Source organism: Aricia agestis, chromosome 17 (assembly GCF_905147365.1).
Source record: "Aricia agestis chromosome 17, ilAriAges1.1, whole genome shotgun sequence".
In the NCBI taxonomy this organism is placed as follows: Eukaryota; Metazoa; Arthropoda; class Insecta; order Lepidoptera; family Lycaenidae; genus Aricia; species Aricia agestis.
Genome location: NC_056422.1, coordinates 3,883,365 through 3,908,716, shown reverse-complemented (window position 1 = coordinate 3,908,716; position 25,352 = coordinate 3,883,365). Strand labels below are relative to the sequence as shown.

Below are 25,352 nucleotides of genomic sequence, written 5' to 3'. Positions count from 1 at the left end.
AAGAGGGCCATGGGCCTGTTACACCACTTCCTGATATGTGCCGGATAGGCTATCCACAACGTATCTGACAGATACTCCATACTCTACAGTCTATCTGTTAGATAAGTTGTGGATAGCCTATCTGGGACATATCAGGAAGTGGTAAAACAGGCCCTTAGCATTAAAATTCGTGCGGATTTTTTCGATATACTCTACATATTATATTATTAAATCCGCGCAATTTTCCGCCGGTTTTCCTTGTGATGGTTGTTACCTACCTATAGACCCCACGGTATCCCTCCTCCAGCCAGACTGTGTGCAGCGTCTGCCAGAACTTGCGGTACTTGTCACCCTCCTCGCGGAGACGAGTCCGAGCCACCTCTGTAACCATACAAACAATATTATTAATTTAAAAGTTGAATAGAATAAGCTAGTTTCTGGTCAGGAATGCAAAAAATTTCTCGTTTCTACCTATACAGTGTGTTTGTGTAAACACCGTTATCCTTGAAACCATCAAATGAGCCCGTCAAAATGAACAACTTTTTCTATGAGAACAATGCTGGGAACTCAAAAAAATCCGTCTTCATACCCATACAAATTGCCGATCCGGGCATCCGTATGAGTATGAAGACGGAATTTTTTTTTTGAGTTCCCAGAGTTTTTAGCAAAGAAGTATGTGTGTTTGTAAACAGATAATATAGCCGTTTCGTAAATGTAAAAACATGGCAAAGGCAGTACATTCAACTTTTTAAACAGCGCAGCGGCTTGCAACTGTCCATCAATGAAATCCTGATCCATGGTATTGTAGTATCCAAAAGTATAGACCTATCTAGTGTTTTGTTAGAAAACTGAAAAATGATCAATAATGTTCTAATCTAATTAATTATTATCAGCTCGCTCGCTGCTAGAAATTTTAGGATTTATCTATTTCATGAAACATTGCATAAAAAAAGCAACTTTCATTGATTTGATCGGTTCAATATTTTGTATTCCTATTCTTAATACTAATTAGAGTTTTGAATCGGAGATTGTTTAGAATTTTTTATTATAATATTATTATTTTAAAAGGGTAGGATATGGACGTTGAGCGGTAAAGTTGAGCGTTGAGAAGTGAGGGTAGGTGGGAACCTACCCTCACTTTTTCCCAGTACAGTTATATACTAACTGCACTGGGAAAAAGTGAGGGTAGGTTGTGACTACACGCGGGTCACGTTCATAGTTCGCACCATCGCATAGTCAGCAGTTCTTTTTCTGTTTTTTTTTTCGAAAGGGTCGATTCTAATGGCTTTTTGGCTGTTAGTTGTTTAGTTTCATCAGTAAATGGCATTGGCTAATCATTTGAAAATATCTGTTACCGCGCCCGCTACTTATGTGTTATCGTGTGTATTCGCAAGAACTGGAATCCAGAAGGCGCCAAGCAGCTCCAAGAAAGGTAAGCGCTGTGTGCTCTTCCCTTGAACTATCTCTCGTACAACAGCTACCGTGAAAATATATGATTTAAAATCGAATACTCCTGGATGTAATTTTAATAATTCAAACTCTTTGGAGCTACCATTAGAAGATGTACGTCGAAAATGGTGAAAATTAACGACAAAAAAACGGTTAAAGTCCAAAATAAAAAGAGCCAACGACTGCTACGTTAGCAGCACCAATAAAGAAAATAACATGTATTGTAGATGTCATAATACAGTCCTTCATATGTCCGATAAAACCTGACCTAGTAGTACATTAATTATTGCGAGAGTCAACACTCGGTGATTAATTGTCCCTCGTTGAACCACTTCAATAAGATCCTGCTTATCACCTCTTCATTAATATAAAATGGATTTCCAGTGTCATGAAATTAAAATGTGGTTTTTTACTCTACGTTAGAGGGTTATGATTTATTGTAGCAGTGGGTGACTGAAACGTGTGTTTTTTGTATCTATACTAATATTATAATTGTGAAAGTGAGTCTGTCCCTCTGTTCCTCCTCACACCCAAACCCTGAACCGATCTAGCTAAAATGTATGGAGATACTTTGAATCCCGGGAAGGGACATATGCACGCGATAAACGAATCTCGTCTCAGACTAGGGTTACACGGTCAGTCTGGCATCAGTTCAGTCCATCTGCATCAGTCTGATCCAGACTGACGAAAGAATGATCGTGTTATGTACGCCATACACGCTACGGAGAGCTACGTTTACGCGCAGGCCTAAAAAACTGCACAGGTCTATTCCCACACACGTTTCGGTCTACCTGCGCATATACATACCTGCACAGGTGGACCTCTCCGGTAGAGTAGCGTGTATGGCTTACATGAGACCGATGGACTGAACTGATGCCAGACTGACATGGTAACCCTAGTCTAAGATATATCCTTACCGTGGATATAAGCGATACACGACGCCACCGTCTTGGAGAAGGCGCTGGCCGCCATGAACTCGAAGAAGTTGCGCGGTCAAACAAACACAGGCATTTGCGTCATGCTTGCCATCACACGCGCGCGTACCTGGTTCCCATGAAAGTTGCCCGCATCCCATCATTTCATAGAAGTTTTTCCTGTCGTTTCACCCGCATATCTTACCGAATGCTATGCGCATATTAACATAATGTATATCTCACCGTGCGGATAAGCAATACACGACGCCACCGTCTTGGAGAAGGCGCCGGCCGCCATGAACTCGAGGAAGTCTCGTGGTCTCCGCTCCGCGTTGGGCCCGTCGCGCGCCGCCAGCCGCGCCTTCACCCCCTCGTACAACACGAAGTGGACGACCGTCTCGCTGATGCCCATGTACGAGGCGGTTATACCTTTGTAGAAGCCGCGGATACCCTGAGAAAATAAATAATTTTGTTGAAAAACAGTAGAGTTTATTCGCTTACTACTAAAATTATTTCCAAAGCGAATATATTAGGTATTTAACGTAATAGCAAAGATAGCTAGGCTATAAATTTTATCGGTAATGGAGTAGAAAATGTATTATATTATTATGTGTTATACCAACAAAAAATTTAAAATAGTTTTAATTCAGTCGTCTTATAAGTATGCCCCCTCTCTACTAGCACCTAAAATGTTGCATTCTAACAATCTATACAAATCATGTCATCAACATTAAATTATTTATCTAAGTCACAGTGTCAACACGATGGCGAATTATTTATAGTTATCGCGATGATAAAGCTATCTGTGTTCACGTGGCTGGATACTAATATCTTACTTCTAGAAGATATTTTAATAAAGTTTCTAGTACTAAATCTTTTAGCTTTAAAAGAAAAGTTAGACTCTTTCTGATACAAGTAGCGTCAAGGCAAAAATTAATCGATCGATTCATGCGAAAACGATTTAAGGAATTTCTCCACTTTTTAAGGAAGAGTTGAAGATACGGAAGTATAATAATCACAATGTCCTGTCTCATAATAACAAGTAAAAATGACGTTATTTTAAATATATTTTACAAATATAGCAACATATTTAAACATGAAACGCTTCAAACATAATGCCAGTAGCATTGAAATATTTTCCCTAAACAATACTCATTTGAGGAAGACTGCTGAGTCAAGGCCTGCGTTGCAAAATTAACAACACAATACATAAACATATGGGTTCATTATACTGTCATTCTTCCTGGTTTCAACCGTATTCAAATACCAAAATTTGCTTTACAATTTAGAATAAAAAGAAATTAATAAAAAAGATACGATTAAATTATAGCAATCTACTTGAATTCACTAGCAAATTCAGCGCGAATTAGATGCTAGTCATAGTTTGTAAAAGTAAAAGATGAGACGGCACTAGGTGACACTACACTTCAGCTGAGCGCGGCTAATAGCTTATACGATTAACTATAACTGTAACTTTAACTACAATGCAAAATGTCAAATCTTTGGTTAAAGTTAAAAATGGACGTCATCAACCATATTTAACCATAACCTTGAGCTCGACACGGCTATCTATGAACGTGGCGAAAAAAGGAACTAACGCGGTCATCATACAAAAACGCCATTTTGACAGTTCTCCTTTACCAGCAGCGCCCCCGCCCACGTTCTTATAAGAGGTATTTCTTTCCACGGGTAAGTTCTAACTAAAAGCAAAGCAAAAATTGAGACGAGCGATTCCTTAGCATGGCACGCGCGTCGCCGTTCTATCTTGATTTATTTCTGTGGACGGTAGCGTCCATTGAGGCCCTAGAGACTACGTACATGGGGCCGGATAAAGTGTCCTACTCTCATAAAAAATATAAACTCGGAAAGGCCTAACCATCTAGCTGGTAAGCTATATGGTGCGAGGTACAGGTGATACAAAACTCACCGTAGTGGTGTATATCCGCTTTATGCACTGCACAGCAGTCACATTAGCTCCGTCCAGCTGAAGTCTCGTCTTCACGAACCAGATAGGATTCGTCATGGTGCACGATACGAAACCTGAAAATAATAGTATTTTTAGTAAAAAGTGTATCTTAAAATGATTTTCAAGTTTTTTTTAATCTAGCAACATATTTTTAATGTTGCCTGTTAACTAAGACAACCGTTATGTGTTGCCAGATTGTGATTGTCTCTATGTCCTATTGGACAAAGGCTCGGAAGAGCAGGCCCTAATTACTTCTAAGGCAATATACATCTTATGCTAAGTACTCACATACAGTTTTGCTCGATCGAGCAATAACGTCGAGCAAAAGCACATTCAGCATTGTTCGATAGTATTATCGATATATTTCATTCCATCAAGCCGGCTCGATGCGAGCCTTCGCGCTGTCAGTTTTGCCATAGTAAAAGGAGGGGAAGTAAGTTATCTTCATACAAAGGCACCGCGCGCGGCTTGTATGTGTGCGCCATAGTATCAATGCGTCTCCACATACCGCACACAACAAAATCTCGGCGGTACCCACGAAGCTAAACTGGCCGAGATTTTGTTGTGTGCCGTACGTGGCGACGCATAAATACTATGGCGCACACATACAAGCCGCGCGCGGTGCCTTTGTATGAAAATAACTTACTTCCTCTCCTTTTACTATGGTTTTGCGGTCCACACAGTAATTATTACTCGATTTGGAGTAAAACTATCGAGCAAAACCGCATGTGAGTACTTAGCATTAGATATTCTTAGCTAAAACATTTTTTGCTAATTAAGACCATATTTTATTCTGATTTTATCTTCTCTGATAAGACAACAAAATAACAACATAGCGCTTACTATACCAATATTGTACACTTCTAGAATTCCGTTTCTCACGGCATGCGTGTCTGTATAGTGTATTTACAATTACATAGATCGTTAGCTTGTCTGCACTAACAAATCTGCTTGACCTCTTCCGCCATATCAGTATCATATAAAGCCGGAGTCATGTTACATTGGCGCTCTGATATGGCGCCGTTTGCAATGGTTAGCGCTAATCTTCGTCAAGGCTGCATGACCGGCCAATTGAGATGGTATTTAATCATTTCGCTTTACCAACTTCCAATAATAGAGTAAAATAAGGGACCAAAATATCTAAGGGATTTTTTTTATTTTTTTAGAGAAAGTGTTGCTAGCAGCATTAATAAATTTAAGAATGTTTTAGTGTTACTTTTTTAGTACCTATGTATAATTTATAAATGCAGTGCGTTCTATTTTAAGGGATAAGCTTAGTCAAGACTCAAGGGTCTCCTGTAAAAAAAAAGCGAGTTTATTTGTTAAAATTAGGCTTAAAAGGCTTTTCCATGGCTAGACCTCTTTTTTTTTGTATGTGGCCCGAAATCATTAAATTTATTTATATACGAAAAAGAAGATTTCTAGTGCATCAACGATATCCAGATAAGATACTATATTTTGCGCAGTAATGTAATAATAATATTGAAGATAGGTACCTAAGCGCCTTTGGCACCAAAGTGAAAGATAAAATGAGATAAGAGAAATGTGACTTCTGATAAGATAACATTTTGGTGAGGTCTGATTATGAGAAGATAGGATCACAGAAAGTAAAATTGTGGATAAATATATTAAGAACTACAAATTTAATTTAAAATATTATAGAGCAGTAGTTACTTTCAAGGAGAAAAATACCAATTTGAAAACAGAATTAAATTTTTTTTTTCACCCATTGGGTGGTCAGTGGAAATAAGAGATAGCTAATTTATATTATGCTGCGTGCAACTTTTTATCACAAATCAACAGAACTTAACAAGATAACTATGTACTTAACTACAACTAGTGGTATAGAAAAAGAAATCACAAAGACTCTTATATTTGTTTAAGAAGTGTTACTGTCGCAATGATGGCCTTGAAAGCACGTTCATACTTTTTTTATTTCACATTAAAATTCATTAAACATTTTCATTATCTCCAAAATAAAGTTCAAAGTCCTACTTTAAGAATCACAAAAGCAGGTGTATTAGTCAGACATGTGTAGTAGGTACGGTCGGTCGTGTACCGCCAATTTATAATTTGGCCGCATTAAACTCGACAGCAAAACAACAACATTTTGGCGTGCTGCCATATTGACTATCGCAAGCTCTCGATTGATTTTGTTATGGTAGTCGGTAGTCTCAAGTCTGATTTATCTGAAAAGAAAGACACTAGAAGGGATATGTTTTTGAACATACATGATATGTGATGTGATGTATGTACATTACAAATAATAGATAACAGATAACAATCTCTAAACACTAAAAAAAACAATCTAAAATATACAAATATATACGTATAAGTACATAATATTATAGTAAAAATAGTGTTCGAGTAAAGTTTTTCATTTTAAATTATTATTTTAATTATCTTTATCTTTACTTCTTTGTTAATATCACACAGGATTTTTTTTTTGTATTTTTTTGTTCTCGTGTCATGCAAAACCACTATAATCAGGTTTTTTTTAAACACCACAAAACGTGGAAATATTTTTTAAATTTCTAAGGCCCAAAAAATGACCATAAGTATCTTTATTATTATAAGTATATTTAAATCGCCCTGTACCTAAGTCCTACCCCAAAAGATCTGTGAGTATAATAAGATAATTATAACCATCTTCATTCTGAATGATGATCAGTTCCTGTATCATCATCAAAATATTGCGGAAATCATTATGCATTTCGGACTTCCGAGTTCCGAGTCAGCAACAAAATTAATGCAGATTTATCAACATCAACCGGTTTTGGAACACGTTTGAGTACGACATTGCTTTATAAAAATTCACACAAACAATATAATTTTGCTTTAAAACGTTGTACTCCAAAATGCCAATTTAGTCTAAAATGGCTGCTTACATCACAGAAGAGTCCAAATGGTATAGGTACATACAAGCCTTTAAGGCCAACGCGCAGTCTAAATAGTCAAAGAGGCTTACTTGCAGTCAATTATATTCCAAAAGGTCTATACCCTATAACAGGGCTTCCCAAAACTGTGCGTCGCGGCGCCCCGGGGCGTCGCAACACTGTCCCAGGGCGTCGCATGTCAACACAACCAAATCGAGTAAACCCCTCGCCCATTATGTCTTTCATACATCCCGGGCAGTCTAAATCCCCGGTTTCAGAAGCTATGGTCAGAAAAGCAAGCGCAGCCTTTACATTAGCCAGCCTTGCTGGCTTTAAGAGGATTCCACACCGCCGTTTTTCCATACAAACGCTGTCCCCTGTTTCCTTCTTGGATAATGCCGGTATAGTTTTTCCTGAATATCTATGGCCACTATTAGCATGTCCCTATGTTTTCTTTTTTTTCATAATTTAATTATTAAAAAAGATAAGAACGTCCAAAAACCAAAAAAAGTGGCCAGATTTTCTTCTGTGTTCAAACACCCAGAAAACAAAACTGGCTAGAATATACAAAAAAAATAAAACATAGGAACACAGCTCAAGCCTTGCTTTAATTCTTAATGAAAAAATTACTTAAATCGATTAAGTTTTGGAGAAGGAATCAGCGGACAACGAATCGAAGATTTTCTGTTCTTTTATTAGAACTTTTGTCGTGTTGTCTTTATCGCGCTCTGCGGCGGGAGACTTGAGAATGGTGAGACAGCAATACATTTTCAAATACCTATTTTCAATTTCTCTCGCCCCTGGTGTATCCTCTTAATATCTTTCATTAATATTTTTAAAAAATTTTTATGCTTGTGTTTTGATTTTGATCATTATTTCCTAGTAACTATATAAATGTATATAATAGGGCTGGTTCTAAAATTAGAAAGTATTTTTGGGGGCTGGGTTGAGGGGCGTCTTAAAGAAATGGTAAAGTCCCAAGGGCGTCAAGTACAAAATATAATTTTGGGAAGCCCTGCCCTGTAATATCAAGCTAATGAAAGAAGGCCAATAAACATTATAGTCGCAAAGGCCTTACAGCCTAGTAGAGTCCAAAAGGCCTAGTGCAGGCCAATACCAGGGTAGACAGAATTATAGAGTATGCCGACTTAGAACTGATCTTGTAGTTTTTAAATTTGACGTATTATGATGAAAATCGCTAGGGTTGTTAAATTGTTACAGTCTACGAATTTAAAACTATGACATATTCGCTGGACGTGTTCCTCTTTGGTCGTATTGTTGTTTGTGTTTTGGCACATGCGATTAAAATTGTCAGAATCCAATTTTGAAATCTTTATTTTAAATATTTAAAAATAAATTATATCAGCCAGCGCGAGGCACATTCCGTTCATAATCCTAGTGAAACCTGACGAATTTGACAAATATTAAAACCTGACCGTTTCTTTGCAGTCGAACTACTGGTAGTTATGTCTATTGTGCCAATACTCTACCTGCGGCGCTGGCGGCGGAGAGATGCACGATGGGCGTGTCGGGCGGCAGTCGCTGGTTGAGTATGGCCTTGGCCTGCGAGTAAGTGCAGAAGTAGATGGCGCGCGACGGGGCCACGCCCACTATGTTCGGCCCCAGGCCTTTGAACAGAGCGCGAGCGCCTTCATTCTTAACTATGTGCCTGAAAACATATGGATATTGTTAGATACTTTATCAAAAAAGAGCGAGAACATTAAGAAATATTTTCAAAATCCGGGGTGAAAAGAGGTTCAGTTTTTCTAGTAGGAAACCGTGAGCGAAAGCAAGTGTTAATGTAAAATAATACTCATTAATATTGAATGTTAGTCAAATTGTTTAACCATGAGAAAATAAAGATGGATAGATGGACAGTACAATATGCTGTAAATTAATGTAACATTGATAACTTGTTACACACAATTGGAGATATTAAATAAAAGATAATAATAGATAATCAATTATTGTAACATACTTGAACAGGCTATGATATTATATATATATGATATTATATATAGATATAATTATCCATAAATTAGAAATACACAGTACATTGGTATATTTAAATGAGCATTGTATACATATTAATATAAGGATTCTTTGACAGCAGTTGATTTACAAGTCTTGATCGTTGCTGGAAAATTATGAGTATTATATTTTTATACAGTATTTTAAGCACAAAAACAGGTTGATAAGTCGTGTGTTTTTATAAAAATACGATAATTTTCCATTAACGAATCTTGCATCAAAATTATTTTAAGCGACGATAATAAGAGGAAAGTTTACGCCTATATTTAAAACGGAGATCAATTAACGTTATCAATCTTTAACGAGATATTTACAAATAAGTTATATGACGTAAATAGCTATCTCGGTAAACATGTAATGTTAGTTCACATATCAACCGAAAATTCGTCTCGGATATTGTTCAAGTTTAAGTCGCAAATGGAAACGACCTTGGAGACTTCGCGTTTGTAATTAAAAGTCCTAACATTGCTGCAAGGCCAAATTGACTAAGGAAAATAAATAAATAAATACGAGATTGTAAGTTGCAGCAGTCCTAGATTTATAAACAGGCCTTACAGGCCGCGGCCTGGGTTGGCAGCGTCATAAGGGGACGGCAGATTTCGTACATGGGGCGGTAGAAATAAAGTGGCAAACATGTCTATAAAAATATAAATTCAGCACTGAATTGTAATCGAAATACAAACAAAAGAGAATAATAGACTGAATGAGATACTTCATCACGTAAAAATGTTAAAAATCTTTTACAAGTCGGTTAATAAAATTAATTTTACCGTTCCGCCAAAAAAATAAATCCTAAACAACCGGTCAAGCGGGTTCCACGCCCACTTATACGCGATTTATATGCTAATTTATTATTATCAAAACAATACTAAACGTAAAAGTTTCGCGAATAAAAACGAGACTTTAGTCTCTTTAAGCTTTACAAATTCTTAACATATTAATCAAAATGAGGTAGAAAATATAGTTAATTAACTTTAGTAATTTTAGTTACTATTTTAAGCTGTTATTTAAACAAGTATCAAGAGTCAAGACTTGTCATAGGTACGCACTTTTAGGCGTAAAAAGGAGAAGGGAAAATAATATAGATTATAATAATAATAATAATAGATAGATTATAGACAGACCCCCTTACTAATAAACGGTGTATATGCTTTGAATAGTTATACAGTGTTTTGTCTTCTTCAATCCAATTAAAAATGTCACTTGTGTGACAAGAACAACACGCTGTATAACTATTCAAAGCTTATTAGTAAGGGGGTATGAATATATCTTCTATTTCTTTGGTATTTTTTCCTCCAACCTTAACTTAAGTATTTTAATCTATTCTATCTTTTATAGTCTGTATTATGTATTGAACGGTGGCGCATCAATGGCTGCACTGCAGCAGCGCATTATAAGAACTTTATAACAAGGCAAGATCTCTATAGTATTTTTCTCAAAAGAAAACAAGAAAATATAATATGATGTATTTTTGATATAATATCAGATATAATACAATTATTTTATAGAAAATATTCTACGATAGACAGCGTTTCTCAAACTTTTTTGATAGCGGAACCTTTTTAAGAAGTGACATTTTTGAGGGACGCCAAAAATATACTGGTTTGTCCTTGAATGAGTTATTGTTTTTTTCTTTTGCTGGTGTCTAATGACATTTTTATAAGCAATTTATATATTATGTATCTTCCGTAGAGCCCCTACAAGGATCTTTTTGGGACCCCAGGGTTTTGCGGAGCATACTTTGACAATGGCTGCACAAGCAAAGACATTGTGTCAGAATAACGAAATCTGTCATTATGCCAGAATTTCCTGTCAGTGTTTCTTTTTCGCATTTCTTCTTTGACCATGCTAAGCAAGTTGTATCTAACGAGATAAACAGTATATGTGTGCAAATCCACATCACGCGCGGTAATCGTGACCGCCTTATCACTGAGGTGATAACAGACGTTGGCCTCTACTAGACCGAACCGATTCTTGTGATAACACTGTATCAGTGTAAAGTATTTGTTTTCTATTATGCTACTTAGGCAATTATGGTCACGACGTAAGTTGAAGGCGTTAAATATATGCATGAGAGTAGAAAATGTTCTGAATCATACTATCGAATATTTAAAAAAAAATCCTGGTGTCGCGTTTTTTTTTCTTAATTTCTCCGAAACAACCACAAAAACTGAACCTAATGAACAGATTGTTTTGAAATTTTGTGTGCTTATCCCTGTTTATCCTGTAGGTCAGAGAATATAAAGCGTTTCTTCCTATCATAGAACGAATTGTTCATTCCTTCGTTTTGTTTTGTAATGGGCATTGTGCAAAAAAAATTACATGTACTTTTTAATATTTTTTTTGTTAAAATAGGGTATTTTAAGAATATAAATTAAATAATTTTGAAATTCATTGACTAGTTTTTTCTCAATACATTTTTAAAGTTTCGCTCTGACGTCATCATCGACGGTCAATTGACCTCTGCAGTATGTTTTAAATTTCCTTTCAATCTTATTTATAATGGCTGGTTCGTCAAATGCAAGTTCTCATTATGTGAAAGCTGATACGAGAAGCTTACCAAAAGTTCGAAACGTAATGTTGGTCGAATTTATTGCTAATTTAACGCCATTGAAGGTCAAACTAAGGTTAAACATATTTGTTCAAAAATTTATGTAACTAATGGGTATTTTTTTCGTTTATATACAGAAAAACTATCACTGACCTTATTCCTCGAAATGTTTTTGTAATGAGCAAAATTAAATGGTCAATCCCCATTGACAAAAAAATGTCATATTGTCCTTATTCCTTAAAATCTATCCGAGCATATCATTTTAGCATTTCTATTCTAATCTTGCTAAGCCTGCAGGGAAAAGAAAAAGAAGATTGTATCCTCACCTGATGCACTGTATGAGGCTCATGCGGGGCGCGGCTCGCGCTTGGCCGGCCCGCGCGTACGGCTGCACCTGGCAAGTGTACGACATCAGCATACGATCGGCCTGCTTGCTGTGGGCGAACATCGCGCCCATCGTGCGCGTGTAGCCCCATTTGCCCTCCTGCGGTATATGGCCAATTAGACGATCCATTTTTAAGTCACCCCGCACGCGAGTTTCAAGGGATCAGCAGAGAAGCTCGCGCACGGAGTATAGGTGCCCAATATCCAAAAAAATGGATTGAATTAAGCAATTTCTCTATCACGGACTATGGAGTTTTTAGGTCTGCTGCGGTGTATGCCCAATTAGTGGAGCAAATTTGATGTCACCCCGCGAGCGAGCTCCAAGAAACCAGCATTCTCTGGAGCTCGCGCGCGAAACATAGGTACCCAAATTCCCATAAACTTAGACAAGGAGAATAATACTTAATCATCGAGGAGGTTTCTTAGAGATGTCACTATTTTAATGGCATTAGATAATCTGCATACGATTGGTCGCGATGGGCGCGTGTAGCCCCATTTACCCTCCTACGGTATACACCTATGGCCAGTTATGTGAACCAATTTTGAAGTCACCCTGCGCGATCGAATGAGATTGAACGATCGAATGAGGATTGAATTTATCAATAGCTCTATCATGGAGTTTCATAGTCTTCTGTGGTATAAGCTCGATTAGTGGAGAAATTTGTAAAAGTTTGCACACAAGTTCCGAGGAATCAATCAGCAGAGAAGCCGCCGGTTGTGGCTCAATTTTCGAAAAATAACCCGCATTATTTCCTGGAACTCGCGCGCAGCGTCTTTGAAAATTACGCCACTGATTGGCCGTATACAGCAAGAGGCCAAAACAACATAATAAAATCCGATACCCATAGACAAGAAGAAATGGAATTTAAATGAGCAACACTTCTATCATAGAGTTTTGGTCTCCCGCGATACAAGCCATTTGGGTGCGAACTCAGAGGAATAAGCACAAAAGGACACCTCATTATTTTCGGAGTTCCTTGCAGACTGCAGAGTAGGTATAGGTGCCCAATATCCTGGACATCGGGAAATTAGAATCGATTAAGGAATAGCTCTATCATAGACATTTTTAGACCTGTACCTATTTTCGTGGTATTATATCAGTCTTTCCCAAAGTAGGCGATAGCGGGCGCTGAAGGTCTGAATGGTGTGGGTCCCAGAAAAAAAAGGGGGCGTTGTATAGAGGCTTGTGGGGTTATTTCATTTGGATGCATTTTAAATTGAAACAATGAGGGCGCTAAAACATTATTTGTTCTTAAAGTAGACAAAATAAGTATGGGAACCCCTGTATTAGATGATCTCTAGAAAATAACGACGTTAGCATTGGATTACAATGTAAGGCATACATTACATGCTCATGAAAGCGACAGTCAATTCCGTCAATCATGAATCATGTTTGACTGATGGACTGACGAATGGTATTAGACGGTCACTCAATTCTCTTCAGTTTTATGTCAGTCAAAGCCAAAATTTTCAAAGGTATACGTTTCTAATTTTTTATTTTGTCAGATGTGACAACACTCACTCAAAATTCGTGACTGATGGTTGCATGAAGCAAAAATCAAGATATCCAGATTTTCGTCAATCAACTTCATGCAACTTCCGTCTGTCACGCTCTTACACGGTAGGTTATCCATCAGTTACAGCCATGACTGTGGTAAAACTGACAGAAAAATCTACCGTGTAATGGATGCCTAAAGGCTGCATATGTTTTACAGATTTGAGCAAATATTTTAAACTCCTTTCGGATATAATCTTTGACATTACAATAAATTCTAAAATGTTTATTCTTTTCTAAATGTTATTGTGATTTGTGAAATCACTTTTATAGTAGTCACATATTACTTATTATATCAAGAGTTAAAAATAAAAGAAACATGAATAATATTTTGTTTACGAAATCGTACTTCAAATCATGCTCACGTTATTGGGTCATGAAATTCATGAAATTATACGCGAGCTATTTTTGCGCACGCTAAAAATATCGATTTTGTTATGAAGAGCACCGCCATGGATACTGTGTTCTATTGCTAGAGAAAGTACTGTGTACAGCCAAAATAGCTATTGCATTTCAGAGGGCAGTAGCTCTTAACAATAGATGTTTTGTATTGAAGACACGAGTGGATGAACCCGGTTACTAACATTTTACAATATATAACAGCAATGCTCATCAATGCCCTTGTAATTTGAACTAACCTTGTAACTTACCTACCTACACCATCTGGTTAATATTATCTAGTTGATTTATACATATACATTTATATGTATATAAAGAAATGTGCGTTCTTCCATTTTTTTTTTATAATTTCCCAGTTCTAAATTCTCTATTTATGCAAAAAAATACAGTTTTCAAATTGTTACGCGCTTCATCCACTCGTTTCTTCTCTCTCTTATGGTATTTTGTGACTGTGAGTGGACTATTAATTTAGCAGTCTAAACTCTAAAGAGTTTGTAGATTTCAAAACAAAAATATAATAAGCTGAAAAAATCTGACTTGCCGTAGAGCTAATTATCATAAAAAATACATTTTTATCTTTTATTATTCGTAGTTTTTACCTAACTAATTTAAAAATAAACTAAGAATTCCTAATTATCTTAGTAAGTATTTTGTTAATCTAGTCAAAATATTGCATCAACTTTGGTAGCGCGGCGCCCGTAGAGCCTCTACGAAACGCCAAACTGTACTTTACTCCCATTCGAAATGTAAGTAAATATTGTGAAAGCGAATCCTACGTATTTAGGAACAGAATAACTCTCTATAAAATACTAAACAACAAAAATGACAATGAAAGCTGACTAAAGTTACTTGAATTATACTCCACTCGGGCTAACTTGTCGCTAGCGGTCATTGACTCCCTGTCAAAACTTGTCATTTTCCATATAAACCGCGATTGACAATGAAGTGTCAGATATTGTCAATCGTGGTTTTATATGGAAAATGACAAGTTTTTGACAGGACGACAATGACCGCTAGCGACAAGTTGCCCGAGTGGAGTATAGCAATTAGCATGCCTACTGTACGAAGAACTAAAATTTAAAAATTCTTATCGTTTTCAGTCCATACAATAATAGCTTTTAGGAAGTCTACGATCGGATAGATTCATTCTATGACGTCACAAAATAGATATTTACGTCACTATGACGTAAAAATGTACGCATATTCGTAAACCCTAAAATTGGCAAGTTGACCAAGATATTATAAGAACAAACGTAAATTAATTGACAAAATATTGTAGAAACATTGACATTATAGACATGACTGTCGGCTAAAGTATAGTGATACAGTGTTAAATTGGCACGTTGTCAAAATGGCTTTTTTTCTCGTCTAAAACAGTACTGATAATTACTGGGGTGTCGCCTTTCTTGCCATTGTTGTTATGGCAACAAAAATCATTACCCTCCTTTTAGCTTCGAGACTTTAAAAATAAGTAGTTTTAAGCGTAGCAAAAGTGCTGGCTCTCAAACTCAATTTTTTTTATTCAGAATAAATGTTTTGCAAATATTTTCTGAAAGTCTACATGATGCCTACCACCGGTTCGGGAACTAACCCGGTGAGAAGAACCGGCGAAAGAAACTCGCAGGGGGCCCACTTTTTACCAAAAAAAAGCGAGTTAAAAAATGTATATTTTAAAAATAAAATTTATAATGCTGTAACTTAAAATTATACAATTATACGCTCTTCCTCAGAGGTCGTTCCGTAATCCGTCTATATCAGGGATTTTGATGATGATCTATAAAATGTAAGAGCTAAGAAATTATGTTATTAACCAACTGACAGAACAAACAGTAGACAGGGCACATACTACTTATGCTACTTAGCTACCGTCATACAAGCTTTGCTATGTACAGCTCGACAAGGCTTTAAATGAACGTGGCGAGAAAAGGAACTAACGCTTTTATCATACCAAAACGTCATTTTTGACAGTTCTCCTTTACCAGCAGCGCCCCGTCCACGTTTATTTAAAGCCTTGGAGCACTTTACTGAATAAAGCTATGTAAAGCTTATGCTGCTTGACAGACGTTTGATTAATATAGTTAAAGACAACAACTGAAAGTAACCTCATGCCATGACTACAACAAATCAATGAGTTTTCTGAATCACAGAAATTTGTAGGCCTTAAAAATGTAGAGTTGAGATAACCAGATATTGACCTGCTTTTTCGTTTCGCCGATTGTTTTTTAATCGCGAGGGACTTTAACATTTCTCTGGAATAAAAACTATCTCCTTTTCTATATAGTCTTGTATAGTTTTGGGGACTCTAAAAGTACCATTTTCTAAGCATATTTCAGTAATATTGGTTTAGCAGTTTGATCATGAAAAAATGAGGATGTAACTGACAGGCAGACAGACTTTCGCTTGTATTGACATGGTCTGTTGACTGTTTTTAGATATGTTTTACTTTAAATTGTTCCAAATTGTATACATGTGTTTTATCTTCATAAATATTGTAATGTTATGCGATATCCTATCAACTACTCATACTGAAAGATAACTGAAATGCAAGTCTAAATAGCTATAGTAAATATCGTGAACACATTAAACCGTACTAATATTATAATGCGAGTGTGTATGCTTGTCACGCTTCAAGTACTGTCCAGACTCCCGTGACATGGTAGAGCTTACGTTAAACAAAAATGTACGGTTTCAGCGCGAACTGAATTGCGGCAACTTGTAGCCTAGTAAACGAATGATTCTGCTTGGAAAAGTCGAAAGCAGAAATTTTGACTTTAGTACCTTGTTTAGACTAGTTAGGAGATAAACATACAGAAAGTCCTGACCCGGAAAACGGGACCCTACGAGGGCTGCTATTTATGTATCCGGAATTAAAAAAAGAAACAAACATATATCATTTAATATGGTGTTATTGCTTTTCAAAATATTCGCCGCGATGATCGACACACTTTTGCATACGCTGGAACCAATTTTCATAGCACTTTTTCCATTCTGATTGAGGTATCTCCAAAACGTGCATTTTGAACGCATCAACAGCCTCTTCGCGGCTCGAAAAACGTTGACCACGTAATTTGTTCTTCGTGTATGGAAATAAAAAGAAATCGTTAGGTGCCAAATCAGGGCTGTACGGCGGATGACCAGTCAATTCGATCTTTTGACCCTCCAAAAACTGAGTTGTTTCAGCTGAGGTGTGACAGCTAGCATTGTCGTGATGTAATATGATTCTGCGTTGTCGGTTGTCCTTTCTTATTTCTTCAAAGACTTCTGGTAAACAAATGGTCGTATACCATTCAGAATTAACCGTTTTACGATTCTCTAATGGCACTGTAGCCACATGTCCATTAATTCCAAAAAAACAGGCGACCATTTGCTTCAAAGTACTTTTTGCACGAGTAACTTTTGTTGGTTTCGGCTCATCTTGGAACACCCACACCGTTGACTGTTGTTTAGTTTCGGGGTCATATGCATAGATCCAAGATTCATCACCTGTGTAGATATTATAAACGGCTTTTGACGTACCACGGTTGTATTTTTTTATCATTTTTTTGCACCAATCGACACGAGCCCGTTTTTGATCGATTGTCAAGTTGTGCGGAATCCAACGCGAACATATTTTTTTTTTACAGCCAAATGTTCGTGTAATATCTTATGTATGCTCGTCATACTTATGCCTAAGGACGCCTCTATCTCGCGATTTGTAACATGACGATCACGCATTATTAGTTCCCGCACAGCATCTATATTTTGTGGGACAACAGCTGTTTTTGGGCGACCTTCTTTATTTTCATCCGTGAGCATAGACCGCCCACGATTAAACTCACTGTACCAGTGATAAACAGTGGTTTTTGATGGTGCTTCATCTCCAAAAGTTGCGGTGAGTTGAATAAAGCACTGTTGTTGATTTAGCCCACGCCGAAAATCGTAGTAAATCATTGCACGAAAATGTTCACGCGTTAAATCCATGGCAAATGAAGACACGCAATTTTCAAAATGACGCCACAATGGAAAAATAATTGACAATCACATGAAACAAAATGTATTCTTCAACCAAAGAGTTCTATTTTCAAATGTTGTAATTACTTTTTAAATATTGTTCTTGTAAGTGGCCAGTTCCGGATACATAAATAGCAGCCCTCGTATTACTGAGACTTTGATGTCTGTCCGTCTTTCTGACCGTCTGTCTGTCCATGGACACTCGCAACATCAGAAGAGCTGCAGGTGCGTTGCCGGCCTTTTAAGAGGGAATACGCTCTTTTCTTGAAGGTTTGCAGGTCGTATAGGTCCGGAAATACTGCTGGTGACAGTTCGTTCCAGAGTTTTACAGTGCGCGGCAGAAAGTTACGCGAAAAACGCACTGTGGAAGACTGCCACTCATCAAAGTTTTCGATAAATAAAGCACGTATTTACGCGCTGTTATTTACATACTTCGCGAAGTATCCGCCAGATCGCGCGTTCGGGCGGAAACATATAAATCGAGTCCTATGGCCTTTACAAAACCCACCCCTTTGCTCATCCGCTGGTGTCTTTCCGTAAAAAAAACAACTGTCAAAAACTTTCTTAATTGATTCACGATTATGTTTACATTATCAGTGTTTACGGATTTTTATCACACCACGATACATCACACGACGGAATTTTACCAAATCAGTTCACGAAGCCACATGTTAATTTTCTCAGTCGTGTGTGACGCACGATACGTTTGTATTTCGCTACATTAACTTATCTGATGGCCAAATGGCAAATACTAATACTGCTACTTGTTACTAATAAATGGAGAGGCTGTGAATACTGAATACTGAATTAAAACACAACTAAAATGACAAAATCCTGGATAGGTTACGTTTTTGGGGAAAAGGTAAAGTACGGTTCCAGTATAGTCGCGGGCGGAGCTGCACGGAATGTCTAGTTCTGTATAATTATGACAAATGAAAACGTGGTCTTAAAAGTTTGCAATATGATATGAGATAATTTTAATCTATGAACATATTATAACCGCCTCCTTAGTCCTTAATCATGGAAGTCGGTTAAAAAGAGGTTATAGAAAACTCTGGCAACATCTGTTACGTCTTCAGCCTTAGTGGTTATTGTGACCCATGGACATGCAACGTGTGGTTATGGAATACCCGATGCGAAAACAACTGCAAATGAATCAACTCAAAAGGTCACGATGGTTCATTGTATGTATGTATGTGTTACAGGCTACAGCCGAGGAAATGTATTGTTTACAAGCTTCACTTTGATAAAATAAATAAAAATTTCATCGCTTTTCAAAATTTCATCCCTATGGGATTTATACGTGGGAGAGCCATGCTTCGGCACGACTGGGCCGGCTCGACCGGAGAAATACCACGTTCTCACAGAAAACCGGCGTGAAATAGCGCTTGCGCTGTGTTTCGCCGAGTGAGTGAGTTTACCGGAGGCCCCCTACCCTATTCCCTTCCCTACCCTCCCCTATTCCCTTCCCTTCCCATCCCTACCCTCCTCTATTACCCTATTCCCTCTTAAAAGGCCGGCAACGCACCTGCAGCTCTTCTGATGCTGCAAGTGTCCATGGGCGACGGAAGTTGCTTTCCATCAGGTAACCCGTTAGCTCGTTTGCCCCCTTATTTCATTAAAAAAATATCCATAGGGTTGAAATTTTGAAAAATACTTTTTAGTGAATAAGTGGAACGCGTGTGCGAAATATCATGTTTCTTATTTCGTTGGCTTGTGCGTTGATCTATCAGTCAATCAACTTGACGTTTTCTTTTTTATCTATATAATATTTTATCAATTTTCAACACAAACTGGACGTGGACTTATGACCGTAAAATCTGCTAAGCGTACAATTTCCTCGACTGCACAAATGTGCATGTGTGTAAGTAATGTAAGTATGATTCTATTTATATCTGGGCCTTGGGTCTAGTAGGTATATTATGTGTGACATTGAGCAAGGTCAACCATTGGCGCGGGAAATATAAGGCGGTCATTGCAACAGGTGTAAATATGCAATATTATCTCATTTGTAGGCATAAACAACCATGTTAAATGTAGCCAAGACGAGGCAAAATACGATCACAACCGCTGACTCTACATTTCTAAAAAACCTCTAGACTCTAGAGTCTAGGGGCACCAAATAAACATCAGTTAAAAATTGTTCGTGGCATGGTACGCCTTTAAACATGACGGCTACGGCTAATGGCAATTGGCATAAATAGTTTAATTCGCTGTGTAAATATTTGATTAGTAAGGAGGATAATAAATATAAATAAATAAATATAAATAAATTTATTATGTGAGGGTCAAGCTCTACAAACCTTCATATCTTAGTCATACATATTATGTCCATTGTCCTTGTAGAAATTACGTTACAAAATATAATAATACGAGCTTTTGCCCGCGGCTTCGCTCGCGTTAAGCAGTATTATTACATACAAACTTACATCCCCTATTTGAACCCCTTGGGGTTGGAATTTATCAAAATCCTTTCTTAGCGGATGCCTACGCCATAACATCTACCTGCATGCCAAATTTCAGCCCGATCGGTCCAGTGGTTTGGGCTGTGCGTTGATAGATCACCATGTTAGTCAGTCACCTTTGAGTTTTATATATATATAGATTAAAAATCCTACCTTGTTAAAATTTAAAATGGCGTGGCTGTAACCGAAGTGTGTAAAATGTGAATATTTATAAATGTGTGAATCACCGTATTTTTATTTCGAAGTGAGCAAAATATGTTTACTACGAGTAATTATTTAAACGAGGAAGAGAAATTTCTGATATAGAATATTCTCTGCATTTTGCAGATATTAAACTTATTAAAATTAATTACTTTATTTTTTTTATTTATTTATTTATGCACATCAACAATATAAACACATACATTTTAAACAACATTAAATAAATAACAGCTAATGTTTACATCTATACTAATATTATAATCTATACTAATATTATAATTGGGAAGAGTTTGTTTGTTTGAACGCGCTAATCTCAGGAACTACTGGTCCGATTTGAAAAATTCTTTCAGCGTTAGATAGCACATTTATCGAGGAAGGCTATAGACTATATTTTATCACGCTAAGACTAATAGGAGCGAAGAAATAGAGGAAAGTGTGGCAAAAACGGGAGAAATAATTTGAAATGGCTTATTTGAACGCGCTAATCTCAGGAACTACTGGTGCGATTTGAAAAATTCTTTCAGTGTTAGATAGCCCATTTATCGAAAAAGGTTATAGGCTACATTTTATCACGGTAAGACTAATAGGAGCTAAGAAATAGACGAAAATGTAGAAAAAATGGGGGAAATTATTTGAAAGGGCTTATTTGAACGAGCTAATCTCAGGAACTACTGGTCCGATTTGAAAAATTCTTTCAGTCTTAGATAGCCAATTTATCGAAAAAGGCTATAGGCTATATTTTATCATCACTTATAGATATGCACAACATTTTAGATAAATTCAATTAAACAATCAAAATTAAGTTAATAACAAATAATTTTGGTACATAAAATGGCTTGTAAACAAAAAGAAATCAGTTACTACACAAAGTCCGCTACATATTCATTTTTTTATCTCCATTCTCAGCACAATACTAGTTGACCCGGTGAAATTTGCATCACATATCTCCGAATATAAAGTTTCCCTGGACTTCCCAAGACCAAAATTAGCCAAATCGGTTGAGCCCTTCTCGAGTTTTAGCGAGACTAACAAAGTTTAAAATTCATTTTTTTAAGATATAATGACTGACATAATGATATATTATGGTAAAAACTAATAGAAGAGTAACTGTGTCAAAAAATTTGTAACGCGAGTCTACAAAATGAGACCCGAATACATGCATACTTTATGTAAGTATATTATATTCGGTACAGAATTTTGCGTAGTGACAAGCAGTAGGGTTAATTTTGATATAATGACCCATCAACAAAGGTCTAAGTTCTAACCTAACCTTTAAGATCCTAAGCTTAGTTTATTTATACATGCAGAACCGGCGTCTGCGCTATTTGCGGACACCGTGTAATGAGATAAAGTGTCACTGCACCGGGCTGCGGCCTTTGCGGCCTAGTACATAAACAAATACCTACTAGGTAACCAGCTACAAATATAATACTAGATATTGGCCGCAACTAGGGTTGCCACCTTTTTTTTGCTAATAAAGTACATCGGCTACTTAACTTTAGGTGAGAAAAAAACCGTACACAGTATAAAAATAAAGTAAAATTTATAAAATTATCTGTAAGTATAAATGAAAATGAATTCTGTACTTTGTTAATTTCTTTAAAACTCGAGGACGGCTGAACCGCTTTGGCTTATTTTGGTCTTGAAACATTCGTGGAAGCCCAGGGAGGGTTTATGTTGGGAGATAGGTGATAAGAGGTTCATCGGGTCATCTAGTTTGAAATAAAGTATTTTTGCGTACTTACTTTATTATTTTCGTAAAGTACAAAGCCTAGTACGTTTCCCGCGCGAATAGCGTACATTTTCGGGAATAAAAAATATTCCTTATCATTTTTTCGGTGACTCTTCATATATAGGTGTATCTTCATACCAAATTCTATCGAAATTGGTTGAGCAGTTTTATGAGTGTTAGTAACATTCCAGGACTTTTTGGTCTAATATAAAAAGTCCCGGAATAGGAAATAGGACAGGTGAGATTTCGAAAAATGTATCTACTTAGTACGGTTTTTATGGGATAAACGTATGGGTATTTGCAAGCAACGGCTAATAACACACTTTATTTTTTATAAGTAAGTGATTGCGGAAAAGATATTTGTATTTTTATAATTTTGTTAATGAATTTTCAATAAGTAATTAATGTTTAATCTTTATTATTAATTATTATCAAAACATAATTATTGATAACTAGCTGTCCCGGTGAACGTGTCACAGGTCACTTTAAAACCTTCCCTGGACTTCTACGAACATTTCAAGACTAAAATCAGCCCAATCCGTTCAGCCGTTCTCGAGTTTTGCGCTTAGCAACACATTCAGCGACTCATTTGTATATTATAGATTATTGTCTAAAATTATAACCCATATAAAATTATTATTTTTTCAAATTATGCCTATAAGGGTCAATTCACACCTAAATAGCAGCGCAGAGCATTTTCAGTGTCATATTCGTCATATTATGATTTTAAACTTTATCTTCGTTTCGCTTGAAAAACTTGGAAAGTCTCGCGGTCGCGAATTCGCAAGCGATCCTATGTATCGTATATCGTATATCTTTAAACGAGCAATTCTTGTATATATATATATGGGCGATAAATCGATTTAGCTAGGAATCATTTCTAGAAAATGTCATTTTCATCGGATACCGAGCAAAGCTCGATCAAACAGCTAGTTGTGCGCCTCCATTTCGGTGTGATTGACCCTTAGAATTTGGAGGTACTTTTTCTACTACCCACTGACATAACCCACTCATGACAAAGTGGAAAATTATTACACGAAGTAAACAAGTGTGTAGAAGGTGTTAACAAAATACTTTCACAATAATTAATCACGTTGTTACTTGTTAGCCTTTACTTGTTTACACACGTGTTGGTAATAATAAACAAGCTAAGTACCTATGTATGTATATTTTTACACCGTGCTTGAAGACATGAGTGGATGCAGCGGGTAAGTAACAATTTTAAAACTGACTTTTTTGCATAAATGGAGGCTTTAGAACCGGAAAATGATTTGAATTAAAAAAAATGTTGATTCTAATTTCTATGTTTAAAGATATACTTATTAGCTAGATGATGAATTATATAAGTTACAAGGTTTTTTTTATGTTGTAAGGGAAAAAATGAGTAGTTGCTCTTATATTATAAAATGTTACTTATCCTGGTTATCCACTTTATCCACTCATGACTTCAATTATAATTAACTTATTTACTAGGATAAACGTAAACAATCGGATAATTCTCATACGCAGCACGACATACCGCGTAAATCCATTCTGTACACTCTCGGCTCTACACGAGATTAGCAATTGTTCAGTCTGTTTGAGTATCCTTGACACGAATACTGAAATACTCCAACAACAGTCTATACTAGCTATAGAAGAGGATAATAGTTAAATACATACAATCCATTCCGACTTCAGTTGTTATAGCTCGCACAGGATCTTGATAATATAAAGATTAATAGGCCCTCGTAAACGTAAAGGCCGATCAATCAAATCGGACTGATCGCAGGCCGACCTTTCTGTAAATGGAAGCCTTTTTGAGTTCCAAGAAAATCAGAGGCCTCCGCAAATAGAGTAATAGTGCAGATTAGTAGATAGTTACTACAAGTGACCATACCACTGATATATCCTAGTCTCCTAGTCCTCCTTGTTAGTCTCGCTGAAACTAGAGAACGGCTGAGCCGAATTGGCAAATTTTAATCTTGAAATATTCATGTAAGTCCAGGGAAGGTTTATAGAGGAAAGTGAACGAACGAACGTACGAAGTTCATAATGTCATCTAAATATTCAATTATATTAATTGGTAAGAAAGCGTTAAATTTATAAATGACGTTCAAAAGGGTATTAATTAAGACAGGTGTAGATTCACTATGAAGTATGAACAAGAGGGTAAAACGGCACATGATGAAATAATATTAAGTATGTCTTTATTGCCAGGCTCTTACATCAGAGTCATCAGACACCCTTTCGTGCGCAAATTTTTCGATACTAGTTCTTTAATTTTTAATGAATTTAATTATAAGTTTATCTACACTTTTATTTAATTTTTAAATTCAAGTTATAGCTTCTTATTTCATTTTCCGTTTTTAATAATGCCCTACGATTTTAGTATTAAGTTCCGTAATAAGAACTGTGCGATTAAACTTGTTAAGTTTAAACTTTAAATGAAATCAATTTTAAGGCCACAATTAATTATTAAATTATAATCAGTTTTCTTGGATTTGTGAAGTGTTTTCTTTAAATTTTAAATAATAATTGGTTTCTCATTGATATAAAAAGTAGGATAAAATAATAAAAGAATTGAAACTGTGATGAACTGCATGTAATGTCGGCACTACATATAGGCCAGGGGTCACCAAATGGCGGACCGCGGTCCGCATCCGGACCGCTGACCCATTGTGTGTGGACTGAGCATGTTCGAAGATGATCTTCGTTCATCTTAGGACTTCAACATCTCCAGGATTTAGGCCGGTATAAATAGTCAGTACTCAATATGCATCTCGGTCTCAAGACGCGATTCGGCTCTATGATTGGTCCGAATTTTGACAGCCAACCAATGTCATTACTATAGCTTGCACCAATATCTCACTCCAAACTT

The 25,352-nt window shown here is 36.5% G+C and overlaps 1 protein-coding gene across 3 annotated transcripts in view; it reads right to left on the bottom strand.

Annotated features, from left to right (window-relative positions):
- The window catches only part of LOC121735211 (mitochondrial carrier protein Rim2), a 30,880-nt gene that overhangs the window by 1,847 nt on the left and 3,681 nt on the right, over positions 1 to 25,352 (bottom strand). For 2 of the 3 annotated variants that reach the window (XM_042125946.1, XM_042125947.1), the window contains exons 3-7: positions 12,093 to 12,250; positions 8,675 to 8,853; positions 4,270 to 4,382; positions 2,586 to 2,793; positions 258 to 360 (exon numbers count right to left, since the gene is read on the bottom strand). In XM_042125946.1, the coding sequence (XP_041981880.1) occupies positions 258 to 360; positions 2,586 to 2,793; positions 4,270 to 4,382; positions 8,675 to 8,853; positions 12,093 to 12,250 (761 nt within the window). The remainder of the gene's footprint in view (positions 1 to 257; positions 361 to 2,585; positions 2,794 to 4,269; positions 4,383 to 8,674; positions 8,854 to 12,092; positions 12,251 to 25,352) is intronic. The other variant, XM_042125948.1, reaches the window with a different exon arrangement.